Source organism: Lontra canadensis, unplaced genomic scaffold (genome assembly GCF_010015895.1).
Source record: "Lontra canadensis isolate GAN:19392208 unplaced genomic scaffold, GSC_riverotter_1.0 scaffold29, whole genome shotgun sequence".
Classification (NCBI taxonomy): Eukaryota; Metazoa; Chordata; class Mammalia; order Carnivora; family Mustelidae; genus Lontra; species Lontra canadensis.
In genome coordinates, this window is record NW_022631023.1 from 12,040,908 (window position 1) to 12,061,660 (window position 20,753).

At 47.4% G+C, this 20,753-nt stretch overlaps 1 protein-coding gene across 4 annotated transcripts in view; it reads right to left on the minus strand.

The window, feature by feature from the left end:
- Positions 1–413: 413 nt before the first annotated feature.
- Positions 414–20,753, minus strand: part of EVA1C (eva-1 homolog C) — a 69,052-nt gene continuing 48,712 nt past the window's right edge. For 3 of the 4 annotated variants that reach the window (XM_032865431.1, XM_032865430.1, XM_032865433.1), the window contains 4 exons: positions 15,090–15,233; positions 7,059–7,139; positions 5,613–5,702; positions 414–986 (listed from right to left, as the gene is read on the minus strand). In XM_032865431.1, the coding sequence (XP_032721322.1) occupies positions 610–986; positions 5,613–5,702; positions 7,059–7,139; positions 15,090–15,233 (692 nt within the window). In that variant the 3' untranslated portion in view covers positions 414–609. The remainder of the gene's footprint in view (positions 987–5,612; positions 5,703–7,058; positions 7,140–15,089; positions 15,234–20,753) is intronic. The other variant, XM_032865432.1, reaches the window with a different exon arrangement.

The window sequence follows — 20,753 nt, forward strand, 5'->3', positions numbered from 1 at the left end:
AACACAGCTCCGTTCGTTCATGATGGATTAGCTATGGATGGCGACCTGTGAGCTGCAGTGGCAGAGTCGAGCAGTCACGGCATGAACCACAATGCCTAAAATATTATCTTGCCCCTAAAGAAAAACTTTGCTGACCCCTGTTCTAAACAAATAATGTGAGTGGTTAAAATCCACCACCAGACTCAGGCTTGCTGTTCTGTATGTCAGTACACATTTTTTTATGGGTGTAGGGGACCTCCTGTTTACTCATCTGTAAAATGGGGATGACAGCGCTATCTCATGAAGCTGTTGTGGGGATTAAATAACTTAATACACGAAAAAGCAGCTAGAGCAGCCTGTGGCATTTTAAGCACTCAGTAGATGTGCACTGTATGTTAATGTATAAAGATGAATTTAAATAAATACAGAAAACAGAGACTTCCCTCCTATTTTATTTTGAAATGTGCTGTAAACTGTTTGAAATGTCCCTTTAATGGCTTCTGGCTTCACCAGTATTGGATGACATGACAAATACTCCTTCATAGAAGGTACAAGTGAAACAGAACTGGAGGGGCATTTTGGATCCTTCCCTCTTCAGAAAGTGTGGTCACATGAAGACGTGTCTCTTTCTCAGTAGAACTGGCCCATGTTTCTTGGGAGCGACGTGTCCAAACCACTGTTCATCCATATTTCCTGGATGATTTGTTCCCTGCGCTCAATCCTTTCTGCCAGCTCTGCAGCCTCTATGGAACTGTAGACAGGATACGAAGTCCTACAGAACCCAGACCGTTCTCCTGGAAAATCGGAGTCAGAGGAGTCCTCCTCCCTGTCCTCATCCTCGCTGTCTTCCTCAGCCTTGTCACTTTCCGGCACCAGATGCTCCCTCGCCAGCTGCAGCTCCCTGAAGTCCTTGGTGCAGGACACTTTGACGACCAAGGCACACAATGTGAGTGCCAGACCGATGCAGATGCTGGACACGAACAGCAGCGCAGCTCTCTCTGGGTGGGCTGTGGGGGAAAGGACAAGTCAGGACCCAGGAAGAGCTGTCAGTCTTCACCAATCCAAAGTCCCACAGAAGCAGATGTCTGCCCAAACTGGCAGCTAATGCAGAATGCCAGTGCCAGACGGGATCTTGGAGACCATCCTCACCTAACTGATCCTGTGCTCTCCTTGGTTAAGGAAAAAAAAAGGTTTTGAGCATATATAGTTAATATAGGTATGCACATGAGAGGACACATAGCAGGGAGACTCAGAAGCTGGACCCCTGAGTGCAAACTCTGATCTGCTACTCATTAGCCATGTGATTTTTGGCAAGTTACATAACCCCTCTGTGCTCCAGTTTCCCCCCTGTAAAATGGGGCTGGTAGCACCTTCCTGCTATACAGTTAATTCCAGTAATGCTCTTGGAACTTTCGCTGACACATAGTAAATGCTCAATAAAGCTGTTTACTATTGGGAGTAAATTATGAAAAATTAACATATATAAAAATATATATGCACATACAAATGTAAGTACTAATAACAGTAGATGTTAACAAAACTTAATTTCTTCAGATTAAAAACTAAATATGAATAAAAGTTCTGGTAGATTTTCCAATATCCAAATGATCGTAGGATTATAATAATATAAATAAAAATGATGCTAATTTGTACTACATATTCTTGTCTAAATCTTTAATTGGTTTAATCCTTACATTAACCCTACATAGAAAGGACTATCACTCTCCCCGTTTTTTAGTTATGTACCCTTGAGGGGTTAACATTCCCTCTTTGGGAAATAATAATCCAGCAAACTCCCTCAAAATATAAAACAGGAGCTGGCAGACTTTCTCTGGAAAGGGCCAGGTACAGAGTGCCTTGGGCTCTGTGGGCCATACAGTGTGTGTGGCAACAATTCTGCTCTGCCTTTTAGCACAAAAGCCCACAAGAGTCTCTCCATGGTGGCCTAAGGCCTTTAAGGCCCCCTGACCCTCAGATCTCTGGTCTAGAGCCAGCACAAGCTCCAGCTCCAGCTTACTGGATCCAAATAAGACACCAAGAGGCCAGGGCCAGGGTTCCACCACCTGGGGCCTTGCTGCTGTTGGGTGAAAGCACAAAGGAGACCGGGCCCTGGTCCGACAGCACTTATGGGTGCAATAATAACTTTCCGACAGAACCAAAGATTAGAGACCGTGGGAACACAGCAGAATCCACACCTATGTGACAAGGTGGTGCTGATTTCCAGTTGTCCTCCCTGAAGGGATCATGTAACTCTGACTTTGGAATGTGTTAGTATCCTTCTATTTCAGTGTGGGTTCGTCTGGTCGCCTAGGATTCCTTTCGTAGAGAACAATGATGCCTCCATATCTCAGGAGAAGCTCTGCTTCCTGACACGTGACCCCAGCTACCCCAGTTACCTCTGATACCCTGTGCCCCGGACAGACCACAGCAAGCTCTTCCAGAGGGCTGAAGACAGAAGTAGAGGCAAGTGATGAAAATATTAGGGCACCAAAGGCATGCCTGTCAGCAGATGTGTGGTACTCACAAGCAGATGTTGGGGAAATACTAGTTAGGTGAAGCGAGAGTCAGCTTCTGAGCAAGGTTGTCTAGATGAGGCTCCTTGGGCACAGTCTGCTGGGGCCCAATGGCTAAGCCAGCTAATAAACTGCTTTCTTAAAACCTCCAACACACACACACACACACACACACACACACACACCTTTCTGTTTCTCTAATTTCAGAATTTTTCTATGGGCTTCTTCAAACCCATGATCTAGATTCTAGAATGATCAAGGTCTACACGGTTAGGAGAAGAGTAAAGTCCAAACATGCCTAAAACGATGTCCCAACCTCACTGTTGGGGATGGGTTCATATATCGGTTAAATGGCCAAAAAAGAAACCGTTCATCAGGGACCCCTGGACATTCTCACATCCATTCCGCCAATCCCTGTGTTCCAACATCCCAGGACAAGACCCTCGGATTTGGTTTCCAACTGACTTGTGTGTGCCCTGTGTGTATAGGACTGTGCCAATGTGTCAAAGCCACTTGCAGCTTGATCTGGGAGAATGTCCTTTTGGAATAACCCAATCTACTGAGTATAGAGCAGAATTTTCTAGAAGCTGCCCACTCACTCGCAGCTCCAGCTGCTCCTACTGGTGACTTCTTCAAACAGGCCTCCTCCCTGTGCCTTTTGGGGATGGATGTGCCTAAACAACCCTCAATAAAACCAAATAAAGGCCACAACATCCTTACATTTCTTTAAAATTGATGACCTAGAAATAGCAAATATGAGGTGGTAATAAGGAGCTGGACAGCTCGTGACACCACATGAAGATTCATCATCTGCTCATTTGTCAATTACTAACTGAGCATGTGTCCTGCGCCAGCCTCTCCTGGGCCCTGGGGCATGACAACAAGAGAAAAAACACCTGATCCTATGATGCTTAAGGTCCAGCAGAGAGACGGGTGCTAATGAATAAATCCCTCGATTTCCGGGAGTAAGGAGTATACAAAATGGTAGACAAGGATGGAAGGGAGTAATTCAGATAACATCCATCCTTCACCATCCTGAAGGGCATCCTTTCTGTGTGGAGAAACCAGAGCAGAGGTCTTGTATCTGTTGAATCCAATCATGACCCAGCTGATATCCATGCTGAGGCCTCAGGCAAATGGCTCAGCTCCTCTGATCCTTCGCTTCCTTGTGTGCAGGATGGGGGATCAGAGTCCTCTCATTCAGGGTCTTTGCTATGGACTAAATTGTGTCCCCCCCCAGACTCATGTGTTGGAGGCTTACCCCAAAATATGTGGTGATAGGACTTAGAAGGAAGTAATTAAGGTTGAATGAGGTCATTAAGGGTGGGGCCCTGATCCAACAGGATCCTTGTCTTTATAAGAAGGGATGCCAGAGAACATTCTCTTTTTCTCTCTCCCTCTTACTCTCCTTTCCTCCCTCCCCTCCTTCCTCCTTCTCTCTTCCTCTCTCTCTCCCTTCCTCCCTCAATCTCTCTCTCTCTCTCTCTCTCTCTCTCTCTTTCTTTCTCCCTCTCATTTGAGAAGGCAGCTGTCTCCAAGCCAAGAAGAGAACTCTCACTAGAAACAGACTCTGCTAGTACCTTGACCTTGGACTTCCAGCCTCCAGAACTGTGAGAAAAAATGAATTTCAGCTGTTGAAGCTACCAGATGCCAGCCTACAGTGTCTTGTCATGACGGCCGGAGTTGACCAACCCAGTTGTCGAGAGGAAGTGATGAGGCCCATCATGGCCATGGACCAGCGAGCAAAGTCATCATTGCCTCCAGTTAATCATTATTTCCCTGAAGGATTTTCATGATGCCTTTCCTCCAGGGGGCTCTCCAAGGACTTTGAAAATATGGAGTTATTTCCAACAATAAAAATGCTTAACATCTCTTAACTCTGACAACTGTGGCAAAAGAGCTCTCGGACCTCCACTGCTGGGGGACCAGGATATGCATGGGAGCTGGGCAGAGCCCTGTTAGAAAGAGCAGTGGGGTTGGGAGATGCAGAGCCTGGCAGAGAGAGAGCAGGTATGGGGGAACCAGAAGAACAGAACATTAACAATAGTTATGTTTAAGCTTTGAGACTAGGGGCGAGTCCTATTTCTTGGTTCTTTCCTGTGTTTTCCACTTCAAGCACATTCTACTTTTATATGTAAGGGAGGGAAAGACCTCGTACATGTTATTAGGAAGAGCCAGACGTGGAAGTGGGAGGGTGGTTTGGAGACAGAAGATTCTTAGAGGAAACTAACAAGCATACAACAGACATTCAGGAGGACGATGGATGCAGGAAGACGATGGAACACGAGGGACCTGTGCAGGATCCCAAGACTGTCCTCTGTTTCTCCTGCGTTGGGTTGTTTCCTTCCAGCTTTATTTTCATCTGAGGAAGGCTTACTTGAAAGAGCCCCAGCCCCGGCAGCCCTTGAAGAGTAATGCTGTAATGCCATGTATTAATACGAATTTTACCAAAGGCCTCAGAGATCTGGGGCTTCCTGAACAGTCAGGGGGCACTGCTGATACTTGCAGAGTCAATATTTCAAAATACAGTCAACATAAGGTGAGCAGATGGGGGTGATGAGAGACGACAGACACCATCCCCTCCCTGATGAGAGTTTCTGCTCTGCCAGGTAGGGAGGGCTGAGTCCGACTGATCCTCAAGGGGAAGATTATCAGGGAGAACTTGGCAACTGTGAGAAGTAACACGGGATGGCTCAGGAAGGGACTCTGCCTTCACAGGGCTTGATCTGTTTTCTTTACTAGGTGATCCTTTAACTCCATTTTTTTCCAGCCAGGGGTGGGATTCACTAATCCTCTGCCCTTCCCAGATTTTAGAGCTGGGGAATGCGCATTCCTTGGGTTCCTGCTTTTCAAAACGGTAAATACTCATGGAGCCCAACTCCTGAACAGCGTGACTTTATCTGTTCACCCTCTCCCGACATGGTCCTCTTGTGGGTAGCCTGGATGGCCCTGCACCTGAGGCCAAGCCTCTGTGTGTCCAAATCATAGCAAGACTGCAGGTGCTGAGCCAAACTTAAAGTCATTTTTCTTCAGCTGAGTGTTGTAATTAAACGTCGCATCTGTTAGTGAGACTTCTGTAAAGCCGTTAGCATTCTAGGAAGCTTCGATTCATTGACCTACCTCTAATGTAAGCAAATGCTGCCAGAGAGTTGCTAACAATAATGCCGTCTTTCCTCAGAACCCTCGGTTTGCTTGGGTCAAAGTTTATACCTGTTTCATAAAAAATTCAAAACTGATTAATTATAGCTGTTCACAGTATGCCTACTGCTCCCAACCCAGGACTGCTATAATAAATAAAAAGTCATAGAAATCAAATAAATGGGCCTCTGACTGAATTATAGAAGACCAAGCCAGGAGGAGCATTTACTAAATAGTCTCTGAAAATATCAAGTGATAAGAGGGATTTAGAAATTCTAAAATGTGCTGGTTCCAACTTCAGGTGCCACTCATCCACTCCAGTCCAGAAGGGGACAATGGATTTTCCCATTCATCATGCCTCTGGGAGGCTTAATAATGGCTTATCTAATCACAGAGCTGCTGCCTGCATTGTTGACCATAGATAAGAAGGGAGGGCGGTTATGGAGGGAGATTGTGTGGGGCTACTTTTTTGGAAATGACAGCAAAATGCAGGGCAGGTCTGGTTTCAGATGCCTGGTTACACTGTTGTGATAGAGCTTAGGGAGCTCGTGATGCGCAGCCTCAGAGCTTTGGGGACCCTACGGGATGTTAGACAGGTCGAAGGAAGGGTGGCATAGAGCTCTTGGGTCTCCACTGCTGGGGGACCAGGATACAATGGGGTCCAGGGGAGCCCTGTTAGAAAGAGCAGTGGGGTTGGGAGATGCAGAGCCTGGCAGCGAGAGAGCAGGTATGGGGGAACCAGAAGAACAGAATATTAACAATACTTATGTTTAAGCTTTGAGTCTAGGGGCAAGTTCTTTTTCTTGCTACTTTTCTGTTTTCCACGTCAGGCATACTTTACTTTTATACTTAGGAGCAAAAGACCTCACAAATGTAATAAAAGTAATGCAAAACAAACTTTGAACACACAAAGTATAGTATCTTAGATGTTCTACAGAAACTTTGCAGTTTCCACCAGAAGCCCCAAGAATCTGATTCCATTTTAGACTTGATAAGAAAACGAAAATGTTCATCCCCCTCCTAATCACAACAGCCCAGTGAAAACCCAAAGGCAGAGGGGCCATGTGTTGGAAACCCTCAGGTCAAGCTTGGTTCCTGGTTTGGGTCATCTTTCCAACAAGCTCATCAGAGAATCCAGGAACCCCAAATTTGTTTCTGAGCTGATATCTTTTTTCAAGTGATATTTCACTTGAGAAATAAGAGGGGAGTGGAAGGAAGATTTATTCCACTTATAATTTATAAAACAAAACAAGATACTGGCCACCATTTGCAATCCACCGTGACAACATTGCCATTGTCAGAGCTGGTAACTCCAGCTCACCTCCTGACATACCCTTTCATTCCAACCAGTGAGCAACCAACTATGGTCACATGGGGCTGTTTACCTTTACTTTAAGAGAAATGCTGGTAGTAAGCCATAAAAATTACCATGTTCACCATCTTTCTGCTTCAAAGAAGGTTTTACGTTAGTGACGGCTGGATCAATCGCTGAGAGTATGTTCTTGGGAACTAAAAACCAGAAAATAAATATTTTAAAAACTTTGTACATTTAATATAATTTTTTAACTGCCATGTGGATAAGTTACCCAAAAAAAATCCATTTTCAAATCAATACATAAATTACTCACTCTACTTCTCAGAGACACTCACACACCTATACCAATGGTACCAATGTGACCATCAAATGCCCCAGAAAGGTAAATTTTGGAGAACAAGTAAACAAGCTATGGTGTATATACCCAACAGAATAGTTAGCCATAACACAAACCAAAGTCCTAACATCTGCTACAACCTGGGTGGGCCTCAAAAACCTGATGACCAGCGAAAGGAACCAGATACAAAAGACGACACATGGTATGATCCCATTAATAAGAAATATCCAGAACAAGTGGATGCACAGACAGAAGGTAAGTTCTATTACCTTACCTTACCAAGGATCAGGGGTGGAGATGGGGACTGACTGCAAACGGGTGTCAGGGAACTTTGGGGATCATGGACGTGTTTTACAATTGGAGCACGGTGATTGTCGTGCAGCTAGCTCTATAAATTTTCTAGAACTCCTTGAACTGTTTTTGCTTAAAATGGGTGAATCTTAGGGGTGCCTGGGTGGCTCAGATGGTTAAGCATCTGCCTTCAGCTCAGGTCTTGATCCCAGTCCTGGGATCAAGTCCCTAGTCGGGCTCCCTGCTGAGTGGGAAGCCTGATATTTAAAAAAAAAAAAAAAAAGGTGATTCTTAGAGCATGGAAATCACACCTCAATAACACTGTTAACTTTGGGGACACCTGGGTGGCACAGTTGGTGGAGTGCCTGACGCTTGGTATGGGCTCAGTTTATGATCTCAGGGTCACGAGATTGAGCCCCCACTGGGGTCAGAGCTTGGGATTCATTCCCCCTCTGGCCTTCCCCCCTCATTCATGCTCTCTTTCTCTCTCTCTCTCTCTCTCTAAAAAAAAAATTAAAAACAACATTGCAACTCTGAACATGAACTTCCCTTCCATGTAGTGAAACAACATGTCTGTAATTGACTCAGAATCCACCACAGACCTCTTTCCCTGGTTCCAACTCTGCTTTTCACCTACCGCTCTGAATCCTTGCCTCCTTAATGAGCCTGAAGGGAATTCTAAGACTGCACGCAAGAACGAAAGAATGCTGCTCTAAGTATTTTAAGGGAAATAGGAAAATGAGAGGAGAGCAGTGTAACAGACTGTGTTGGAAGGTGGTCAGAGAGTCTGCAGAACTGACCCTCAGAATAAACCATCCCATTCCAGACGCCCCAGAGAAAGCGGACAGGATGGTAGCACACAGAGGGCCAAGCAAGAATTCCGAAGGCCAAGGGCACCGCAGCCGGCCGGGAGAAGGGAGAGGAAACCAAATATTTTTGCTGCAGAATATTGCTTATTTTTGTTTGTTCTTTGGCTCAGCTGGTATCTGGGAGAAGTGGCAACAGGAAACAGAAGGGAGCCAACATAAACCGTGCAAGTTATTCAACTGCACTAATTTTTTTTTTTTTAAAGAGCTGGTAAGACATCTTCCACAGCAAGAACACCTCATTTTCTTTCTCGAAGTGTTTAAACTCTTTTAGGGATGTCCTGGGACCGACAACCAGAGAGCATTCCTCAGTTGTGCTTTTTCTGTGCGCAGGACACCCTGACGCCTTTGTGTGCATTGGCAGTGAGAGTCACATCCAGGGCTGTAAGGTGACGATGACAGGAGGCAGTGGAAGCTGTCCAAGGACCCTGAGGAGGGCCCCTCGGCTGATGGTGGGCACACTGCTGATTCTGGGAGCAGAGGAGTGCCCAGATTGCTGAACCGTGTTGCAACAAAATGCTTTCTGATGAAACAGCCTCTTGGTCATGCTGAACCCTGAGAAGTTTGCCCCCGATTCCTTGGCAGGAGTAAGTCCTCCCTACCAGGAGTGGCATGTCTTGGACATCTGTCTCTTGGCTTGTTGTCAAGACACAGCCTGAGCCGGGGGGCTCACTGCAAATGCTAGAGGTTTTACGGTTTGGGAAGGAGGAAGAGCTCAGACAGGAAGGACAGTCTAGACGAGCTCTGTAGAATAACCAGGCCCTTGTAAGACATTAAACTGCTGTGTGTGATACAGGCTCACATCAGGAAACTTGCGCATTTCCTACAGGAAAATGGCCCTGCTAGTGGGAGACTCTTTAGGAACTTGAAAATAACAGGTGTCAATGCACCTGTTGGATTCTTGAATGTCCTTGTTTCAAGAATGAAGATGGTGCTGGGGTGTGACTTACGTACGGCTGCCCTTCAAACCCGGCTCTCTCCATTTTAGATACATCATAAAAACACCAGCACACCATTCTTCATGGAGCTCTTAATACATCGGACCCTGGGCTCACATTTAAACAGTGCATCTTGTGCAGGGTCCCCGGTGCCCCGTGAAGATGTGTATCATTCCCATTCCTGCAGATGGGACAACTGAGGCTCCGAGAAGGGGTAGCGTCTCAATGCCTGGTCTTGTGCACAGGTGCCTTTGATCTTTCCCTGATGCTGTGCTGTCCAGGGGACACTCAGCCTCTGGAAGCTGGATAAAGGATTATAAAGATGGCAAAATGATTTCCGCTTGGACAATCCCTGTGAGTCTGTTTAGGGAAAACCACAGAACACAATTCGCTAATTTTGGGCAGGGTACCCACTTCGACTTCTTTTTTTTCCCCCTTGAATAATCTTCTGTGTCAAGTTTGGGTCAGTGCAGACTTTAAGAAAGAAGTCTCCAGAAGTCGAACTTAGGGCTCAAAAAGATTCTGCGTGTCAGAGACAAACACGGTATCTCTACTTAACTTGCCCTCCTTCTCAGTAGGAGCCCAGACTGCATCAGTGCCAGTAAATCCAGACACACCCCTATCTTGCTGTCCCCAAATCCTGCATCACCTACTCCTCCTGTCCCTAATTCTAACACCTTCTATCCCTCCTGTCCCCCAATCTTGGTACCTCCCTTCCCTCCTGCCCCCAATCCTAATAACCCCCCTTCCCCACTGCCCCCTAATCCTGGCACCTACTCCCCTTGCCCCTAATCTTGGTGCCACCATCCCACCTGTCCCCAAATCCTGGCACCCGCCTGACTGCCCCAGCTTCTGGGAGGAGCTGTGAGGACCCTAGGCGGAGGTCCACACATCTCTCTTGCCTCTCAGGCATTATCGGTGTGGGAATGCTGACTGTGCCTCTGTCCCGTTGACCCTTGAGTGCTAGTGGCTATGGACATGGAGAGGAGTCCTCCCTGCACATGTGAGGGGGTCAGTGGGCTGAGTTTTCCAGGTCTGGCTTATCCTATGAGGAGGAAAATCTGAAATCCAGCATGATCAAGAAGTGAGGCTAATGGTTAAACTTGGAGGGAACACAGAGAGAGGACCTCATTTAGCAATGCACTAATGAATACTGGAGGAAAGCATCCCAGCCCCATCAAAGTGCTCTGTGCTGAGTGGTCTGACATTAGCCAGATGTGCTGCCTACAGTTCCAAGAGCAGAAGGCCCGCAGCCTGGAACATACCCCAGGGCTCCACAGAGAGGTGAAATTTTCTGCCCAGCCTAAGTCCCGCAGGGAAGAGAGCCGGGATTAAATGAAGCTCTATAAAATAGGGAAGAGTGTTCTTTTTAAAATGCAAATTGATTATGTCCCCTGAGACAACTTGCCAGGGGCTCCCCGCCCTTGGGTAAAAGCCTAGCCTAACCTCCCATCCCCCAGGTCTCTCCAGTCCTACTGCTGTGCTCGCCTCCCCCCTTTGCCTGTGCTGTTCCTTCTGCCTGCCCTTCCCTCCCCCCACCTTCAATTTCCTGACTCCTACACAACTGGTCTCACTTGCCTCTAATGCCACCTCCCCCAGGAAGCCCTCCTGGTCCCTCAAGTCTCCGAGCAGAGATCATACTGCTCATTGTCATTTCCCTACCCCCTGGCAAGGGGTGCAGTCAGGGTTCCTAAGGGTGAGGCATCTCTGCCCCACTGTCTGGTTCACAATGAAGATGGGTGGCCTGTGTTTCTATAGAAATGAGGGTCCAGGGCTTGATGTTCAGTACTTGTCCCTAATGCCCCTCTTCCCTCCCCTTCATGGAGAGGGGTGTCCTGTCCCCTATGTGGGCACAGCAAGACCGCTGGGTAGAAGAGCAAATCTGGGTCAGATGCCGCAGTAGGAAGCAGGCATTAGAACAGACGTCTCTGGGGTGATCTTTCCTGAGCCTCTTATGTAAGAGCATCTTGACTTGGGGGTTTGGCCGGGCCCCTCCCTATGAAGCCATGTCTATAATCACATCACATGGTCTCTGCTCAGGGCTGATCAAGGGAGGAGGGCTACCTGACCCCAGCCGGGCCAATTAAATATCTTTTTGTTAGGAATTTGGAATTAAGATTTCAGACTGCAGGTCTCCACTATCGTTGGAAACAAGACATAAAAATCACTGAGGCTGTGGGGGTGGCCATGTGCCATCCAGCAGGCTCACGGGGAGGCTGGGTGTGGGAGGAGAGAGATTGAAAGTAAGAGAGAGAATAAGGGAGCAGAAGTGCCAGGAGAAGCAGAGAAGAGGGATGCCAGAGGTTTACCATGACCTTGGAGCTTCAGGTTGAAGCCTTGTTTCCATGCCCTGGCTCCCATGGCCTGACACCTACCCCCCTCCACCTCCTTTTGGCTTAAACCAGCTCACACTGGCTCCTACACTCACATCCAAAGAGTGCTAACTAAGACTGATTCGCTTAGAAATGAATTATTGACAACCTCGGACTTCGTATCAACTTCCACATTGGTTGGGAGACATTTTTAAAAAATGTAAAACCCTGCATTCCCATTGGTGACCTATAAAATATTCAGACATTACAAATCATTTTTTAATGATTCAGGTTGCAGAGTAAAGAGCCATCTGGCCGGGGGTAGAGGAGAGTATATATTTTTTTAAAGATTTTATTTATTTATTTGACAGAGATTACAAGTAGGCAAGAGAGGCAGGCAGGGAGAGAGAGGAGGAAGCAGGCTCTTCGTGGAGCAGAGAGCCCGATGTGGGGCTCGATCCCAGGACCCTGGGATCATGGCCTGAGTCAAAAGCAGAGGTTTTAACCCACTGAGCCTCCCAGGCACCCCTAAGGGGGAGAGTATATTTTTAAAATGCCAGCCACTTAGAAGGTGATTAGAAAGCATCTACGGGGGGTGGGGAGAGTGGATAGGCACGAACTTGCCTCACAGTCCCAGGCACCTGCCCCCCCTTTGGAATAAGTCCTGGAGGCCACACTGCTGGAAAAAGGGGCATTGTCCTAGGGAGATGGGAGGACACTGTCAACGCCCCATTTCCTCCACAGCCCCACACCCAAAACCAAATTGCAAGCCCTCTTCCTGACCTCAGCCTTCAGTCCTCAACTGACTCTTTCAAGTGCCTCCCTCTGCCATTCTCAACCTCACCCAGACCCCTCCACTGACCCTCCCACTCTCCCTTCTTCCCGAAGCCCCTCCTATCTGCAGCTCAGATTCCTCTATCCACCACTGTGATCACTCAGATGGGAGCACCTCGACTCTCTCCCTTCTTTGTCATTGACCAGTGAGCCTTGAGGACCCCTCAAGCAGCTGGCTGCCCTGGAAAGAACCACACCAGCAGGCAGACCAGTGTCCCCGAGGACTCTGACAGTAGCCTCCGCCCCCCACAGCCATTCCTTAATACCTTCTCTTGTCTTCTCAAACCCCCTTCCCTTCCCGGTCCTCACGGCTGATGATCTCATCTCATGCCAGAGAAGACAGGCCCCGAGACTGAACAGAAAACCCCCCACCCACTCCCAGAGCCTCCCGTCCCACTGTGACAAGGGAAACATCCTTCATCCCCGTCCCTCTGCCTCCTCTGGGTGCCCCAGTCTTTCCCCCAGGCAGGTGTCCTCAGTGTCTCCTGCATCTTCCCACTTTCCAAACCTTTCTCAAATCCATCCGGTTTTTACTCACTCTTGTTCCAGCTGGCGCCCACCCCCAGCCCACTCCGGCCCACTCCCCACCCCACGCCCCACAGACTGGTCTCTTAAAAGTCCAGTCATCACGGCGGTCTGACCCCCCACCGCGAGTCCTCCACTGGCACCTTCCCCCAGGACCCCACAGGACCGGGTCCTGGCCGCTCCTGGGCGGTTTCACGCCACCTTGACCTCACCAGCTCCGCCCCTCCCCCTACTCGGGACTTGGCAGGGGCTGCCCGGATTTACCTGGCGGAGTTACCTGCTCGTTTGTTAAGTGGCCCTCTCTAGCCCTCAACTGATAATGCCAAGGACAAGAACCATACTCCCTTTTTTATTTTTTTAAAAGACCCAATTCTTGGCACCGGGCACCACTGCCGCTGAGCACATGCCCTCAGGGCACTGAATGAATGGACCGGGGAGAAGCAGCTTGAACCGGAGCAGGACCTCGCGGCCCCAAGAGCCCACCTTCTCTCCACTAAGAAAAGCCCCCACCCTGGGAGCTGTCAGCTCCTTCTTGAAGGCACAGCAGAATATTGACCCCGTTTGTAGGCTACCCTCCTTCAACACTCAGCTGGAGAGGCCGGACGCTGCTAGAACTTCAGGGTGCTCTGTGTGGCTTCTTGGAGGAGCCCCAGAGCTGCTCCGGCATGGGAGCGGGAATAAAGGCTGAGAGGGCAAGTCACACCACATTTCCTGCAGTGCACGTGTGGCTGCTGTTAGCTTGGAAACGCATTCATGCCGCCACCTGACAGTACCAAGTACGGCTTTGACGCCGCAGAGGACATGTTTAGCTCAGGATATAAAAGGCTGGGGAATGCACTGGAATATTATTCGATCACAAAAAGGATTATTCGATCACAGCGTGGATGAACCTTGCAAACACGCTGGGTAAAGAGGCGCCAATCATGAAAAAAAAACCGAAATAATAAAGAAAACCTACATCCTGCATGATATCGTTTATATGAGAGGTACAAGAGGCAAATCCCCATCGAGACAGAAAGCAGATCGGTGGTGGCCTGGGGTGGGGTGGTGGGGGTGCGTTGGGGGCTCACAGTTAAGGGGGCAGAGTTTCTTTGGGGGATAATGAGAATGTTCATAAGTTCATTGTGGCAATGGTTGCATGATTCTGTGAACAAAATTAAATCCCAAGAATAAACTGAAATTCTAAAATCACTGATTCGTGTGCCTTAGGAGGTGAACCAGGTGACCTGTGAATTATATCTCATTCAAGCTGTTACACAAAGAACAAGGTGGGGAGATGTGCCGGGAGAAGGGGTTTCCAGGAGCACACATCGGGTTTTTCAGATACGGTTCTCTTTGCTCCCTTGGCTCCCACGCTCATTTCAAAACGAACGGTCCCCGTGTCAGGATGACAAACCAGAAATCCACCATACCCTCCGAGAATCAGTACTGCCCTTTCACTTTCAGGCAGCTCTGTAAATTTGGACTCTAATGGACCAGGCGTTGCATTTTCTCGTTTGAAGACGCTGGGAAAACCAAGTCTGCTGTCATGTAACACTTTTAATTGTTTTCGGGTGAGCATTTGATCTGCTGACTCACCGCGGTGGGTATGCAGATAATATGGCTGTTGGCGGTATAGAGAGTTAGTCATTCAGAGCCTAAAACCAAGACTGCAAGGGTAAGCGGGAGCCAAACAATACTTCTGCGAGCTTGCGTCATATACACAGAAATTTCAGAGCCTCCTAAGCGCCCAGATTAAAATCACTCTTCTCCCATGTGCTTGTACTTTCTGTCCTCTTCCCATTTATTGTCGATCTGATCGCTGAGAGTGCTTTCAATAAAACGAATTGTGACCAAAGAACTTGTCTTGCCTATTTAATGTGAACATCCTAGACAGGAATAAAGGATGAAAAAAAAGTACTCTGGAATATCTGGGGTGACAACACCGTTTCAGGAGTAACGTCGTTTGGTTTGTTGCACGAAAATGCCTTTTCCCACGATCACCACCTCCCAAAGAGGCGGGTCTTAGAGCAGGTTGGGGGGCGGGGTGGTATATTCTTACCACAGGCATAGGTGACAGTGAGGTATTTTTTCACTCCTGGCGGACAGGGGCTCCCGAAATGGTGATCGTTGACCATGATTTTGCATCTCTGCTTCCCGTAGCACCTCCTGGATAATACTTGCAAAGCCCAGTAAGACAGGCAGTCTGAAAGGCAGGGAACGCCAACAAGAATTTCAGGTTGCATCCGTATCTGGCTAACCACGGGGCTTTTGCTATTTTCTGTTAAGGAAATACACTGAGCTGGATTTCAAGTTCATGGACATAGTTTCTCGGTAAATTTTCTGTCTTATTAATGTCCCCGGGATGCTTTACCATATGAGTCATATAGGCTAAGTCCTATATAGGCAGAGCGGGCTTCTGGACACGCGCTAGCAGGGCCGTGAGCTTGCTGTGACACTCTGGTCTTACTGTCTTGAAATTCTTACATATTTTTGAGCAAGGGGTCCTACATTTTCATTTTGCACCAATCCCCGCAAATAATGTAACTGGCCTTGTACACAGAACATGCAAAATATGTAAAACGCTGAATGAAGACTATTTCTTTTATGCTCCTTACCACGCCTTGAAAGACTTCATTTGCCATTTTTTTTTTAAGAGAGAGTGGGCAGGGAGGTGGTACAGAGGGAGAGGAAGAAAGAGAGTCTCTCTTTTTTTTTTAAGATTTTTTTTTATTATTATTTATTAGAGAGAGAGCACGAGACAGAGCATGAGCAAGGGGAGGAGCCAAGGGAGAGGGAGAAATAGGTTTCCCACTGATCCAGGAGCCTGACGCTGGGCTAGATCCTAGGGCACCGGGATCATGACCTGAGTTCAGAAGCAGACGCTTAACTGACTGAGCCACCCAGGTGCCCTGAGGAAGAGAGAGAATGTCAAGCAGGATCCACACTCAGAGCGGAGCTGGATGTGGGGCTTGATTTCAAGATCCTGAGATCGTGACCTGAAATCAAGAGTCAGACCCTTAACCAACTGAGCCCCCCAGGCGCCCCTATTTGTCTACTTTGAGAAGACATCTCCCCTGCGTGAACACAAGCTCCGAGAGGACAGTGACTCTTTCTGTCTTGTTTGTCATCAATGCCCATATCCTGGCCCAGTGTAGAAACCCAGTAAATAACTGAAGAATGAATGAATGAAATGAACTAAATAAACACAAGGATAGGTTTTTCAGCACCTGGCACAACGCCAACACAATTAGTAAATATGAATTTCACACATACAGAGGTGAGGTGCAGAGGCGCTAAGTGCTGTAAGAAAAACAAGTCAGAAGAAGTCTACTTTGCTTCCACAGAGTGTGCTGGAGGTGCAGACAAAACCCACACGTTGGACCTGATGTCCAGCCACGTGAAACAGGGCGTGAGTGTCGGCAGTGCAAGGCGAGGACGAGGGGTGCTAGGGTCAGTGTCGGGAGAGATGAGTGTGGACCTTCACGGTCATGACGGGCTTGCTGGGGTTAGAGAGACTTGGTCACGGGAGAAGGTGCTTAACTGGATAGAAATGAGCAAGACAGAAAGGCATAAACACCAAAGTAGCGTCACTTAAGGGGAGTCCAGGGGGCTGACCGTGACCTGGAATAGTGGGGTGTGGACGGGGAAGCCACAGAGAACGAGCAGGGAAAAGGAACCTGGAGAGAGACTGAGTTTGCCTGTGAACACTTAGCCAAAGACAGACTTTATTCCGCTAGCGACATGCAGCCTAGAGAAATGGCCTCATGCTATTGTCCTTTAGGGACAGTGTATGGGAGGCCCTGGGAGAAGGGAACCAAACTCAGCTTGGAAGCAATTTTAATAATATATACGGGGTGGGGTGCCAGGGGGTTCAGTTGGTTGAGTATCTGACTCTTGGTTTTTGGCTCTGGTCGTGATCTCAGAGTCGTAAGACTGAGCCTAGTGTGGGGCTCCTTGCTCAGCGGGGAGTCTGCGGGAGATTTTCTCTCTCCTTCTCCCTCTGCCCCTCCCCCACCAAATAAATAAATAGATAAATAAAATCTTTAAAAAATAATACATACTGGGAGGAACTTAGAACTTGGAGAGCAGAGAAAAGAGGAGAGAATTTTAGAGACCTTACAAAGTTCGGTTCACTTACAACAACAGCTAACATGACAGGCTGTTCTCAGCACTTGCCCGTCAACTGATGGGGTGTCCCCAATGCTTTGCTGGGACACAGGTTGTTCATCATATATGTAATATGTTACAATAAGTTATATATAATAGTTTGCTTATATAATATATAAATCAGGGAAATACAGATTAAGACCATGATGAAAATAATATTTTGCACTTTCTAGATCAGCAAAACTTAAGACTGACTATCCCAAGTGTTGCAGAAGACAGATCAATGGAAACTCTTGAGCACAGCTGGGAGAGGGTAAACTGTGGAGCATACACCGGCATCTTTTAAGCTGACACACTTCACATCCTGGGACTCAGCCGTTTCATTTCCAAAAGTCTATAGGGTCACCTAGACTTTCCCTAAGCCCTTCAGAATTCCCAGTCAAGAAATCCGAGAATGGGATGTACGATTTCTGCATTGGGAAGAGGTAACGGTCTGAATTATGAAAATTTTCTTAGAAGTCTGATGTAACTATTGTTTATTCTGTTACAAAGGAAATATGTGTTTGTAGTTGAAAACTCAAAAATCACAGATAAGCCAAAACTAGAAAAATAAAAATGCCTATAAATCCGGGAAAAACAAAACAAAACTATTAATCTTCAAGGAACCTCCTGCCACCACTTTTCTGTGTGGGAAGGTCCTTCCCCCTCAATGGTGTCATATACTTATCAATTTGTAGGCTATTTTTTCCCATTTAATATATCTGCAAAATTTTAACATGAACATAATTTTAAAGAATTGCATAGTTTTCCATTGTATGAATGCGCCAGCTCTATTTACAATACCCAATGCAATCACTGTTCAGATGATTTCCGGTTTTGAACATTAGAAGCAGTTCTATGTGGGGGCACCTGGGTGACTCAGTCAGTTAGGCATCCGACTCTTGATTTTGGCTTGTATCCTGATCTCAGGGTCCTGAAGTGGAGCCCACGCTCAGTGGGGAGTCCATTGGAGGGTCTCTCTCTCCCTCTGCCTCTCCCCCACCCAAACTCGCGCTCTCTTTCTCTCAAATAAATAAATAAATAGAAACAGTTCTTTGTGGAACATCCTTAGAGCTAAATATTTGCACATGAGCACGATAGTTTCCACAGGAATTCCTGGAAGTATATTGCTTTGTCAAAGACTGCTTAAAATATTAAGGCTTTTGATACACACCGCCCAACTGTTACCCAGAAAATTTCTGATTCATACTCCCGGCAGAATTGTATGAGTGCCCTAGAAGCCTTATATTTTCTTAGGATGTGTGCCTGACCATATTCTTTCAGGCTAACAGAGGAAGGAAAAAGAAACTCTTTTCATTTATAAGCCCACAACCCTCTTTGACCCAGGAGGTCTTTCGACGAGCGTGATTTAGAGAGGCGTGCTTCTGCACTCTTAGAGTTCCCTGGAAGCAAAAGAGTTTATCTTGGTCAGAGTGAAACCCACAGTGTGTTTTCAGGAAGAGGCCCAAGGTAATTCAGGTCTGACTCAGGTCTGACCATATCCTTATTGACACTGAGCTCTAGGCCGTTTCTAGGACTTTTTTCTCAAGTGATGATCTCCCTCTCAGGCTGATTTTATTTGCACCCTCTCTTCCTCTGCCCCCAACCCATCTGATAACACAATATTCAACTGTTTAATTTTTTTTTTTTAGCTATTATTCAACACTGAAACTGAAGTTAATTAATCTTTACAACGTCTGTTTATTTTGATAATTAGGCTGCACTTGGCAGCAGGGGGCCCCTGGCACCTTAATCTTTGGCTGGGAAGTCGAGATCCACCCACACTTGGCCTTGGGATGGCCTTAGCCCAGACCTTGAGGCCCACTGGGTGGTTTCTAAGGAAACAGCAGGATCCCTGGAGCCCACCCAGAAAACGTAACTGCAGCAGGAAATGACACGTCACAGTGGACGCCCAGCCAGGAGACCTTCCGGAAGTTCATGCCCAGGTCTGTGGGAAGGCTCACCCCGCCCTGTGTTAAGATGTAGTTTCACTGGTGTTCATGCAGGACCAACAGCGATCAGTCACTTTCACACTCTCCTTTCCCTTCCACTTGACAAGACATAGATTCTGACGGAACTGACCTCCTGGAAGCTCTTTCAGGCTTGTCTTTGAAGGGTCAGCACCCTCAAGATAAGACAGAAGATATAGCTTTGTTTGAACTCATGTGGCCAAAAGATACCACTTTTTGAAGATGGCCTCTCAGCTAGCGTAGTCATCGGTCTTTCATGTCTTCCCCTTTATTTCATAGTTCAGGGTTATTGCAAAGTATTAGTTTGCTACAGCTGCTGTAACAAGCACTACCCCTTGGGAACTTAAACAGCAGAAGTGTATTTCCACTCCGTTCTGGAAGCTAGAAGCCCGAGATGACAGTAGGGTTGTACCTTCTGAGGCCTCTCTCCTTGCCTTGCAGATGGCAAGACCATGTGTCCTCACATGTCTTCCTCTGTGTATGTCTGTGTCCTAACCTCCTCTTCTTATAAGGACACAAGTTATATTGGATTAGCACCCACAGGACCTTAATCTAACTTGAACACCTCTTTAAAGATCCTCTCTTCAAATGCAGTTGCATTTTGGGGTGCTGGGGTTTAGGACTTTAGCCTACAAAATTTAGGGACACAGAACTCAGCCCCTAACAGCCTTCAAGATGATCCCTAGTCATCATCAGCCTCTGGAACTCACAAGGTACCCTTGTGTACCCTCCTCCCACAGTGAATCAGAGCCAGTCCACATGACCCCTATCTCCGCCAACAACAATACCGACTCAACCTACCATATAAGAGACCCACCTTGGAAGCTCAGCCTTCAGGTGACTGTCGCCCCAGCCAGTGTCCCATCTGAGACCTCGCCAGAACACGTGTGACCCTAAGCCATAAACACCAACCAAACCACCCCAGAATTCCTGCCTCATAGAAACTGCGAGGGAATAAACATTTGTTTATATTTTAAGCTATTAAATTTCGGGGTATGTTGCCACAGCATATTTTCACACTTAAAAGTGAGTTTCTGGGATACAAAGAGTTCCTCAAAATGTGGGTGGACCTCGAGCATAAGCTGGGAGGACCTTGAGGAAAGTGTTAGTGAGAGTCTAAGGCCTTGAGGAGAAGCCAGCGTTGGTTAGCTTTGCACCCAGAGGCCAAGTGCATCTCAGAGTAGAATTTCCCAACTTCAAAAGTGAATGAGCTCAAGTATGCTGGATATTTCCCTCAAGCCCCCCGATGCCCCTCAGCTATTGGTTTTGGAGTTGGGCCGTGCTGCCCTTCACCCCACTGTGCCATCCAAATAGAATTTTCTGGAGAAAAGGCTGGGAAACACAGTCCAAGGTCCGTGTGTAGCGTGTGGCCAATACCTCACCATGGCCTTGCCTGCTGGTGCATTCCAGACGGGACCAGCTTAGGGCACTGCACACAGAATGGAGGCTCTGCTCGCCCTCCTTCAGGTGGGGTCTCAAAGACTTTGCTGCGGACAAGAATGAGCACCCTTATATCTTTTGGGATGTCTGGCACGAGCTCGGGTCCCACTAGGGTAAGTACCGTTATCCAGGCTGTGGACACCCCTGAAGATTCTCATGGGATCGTG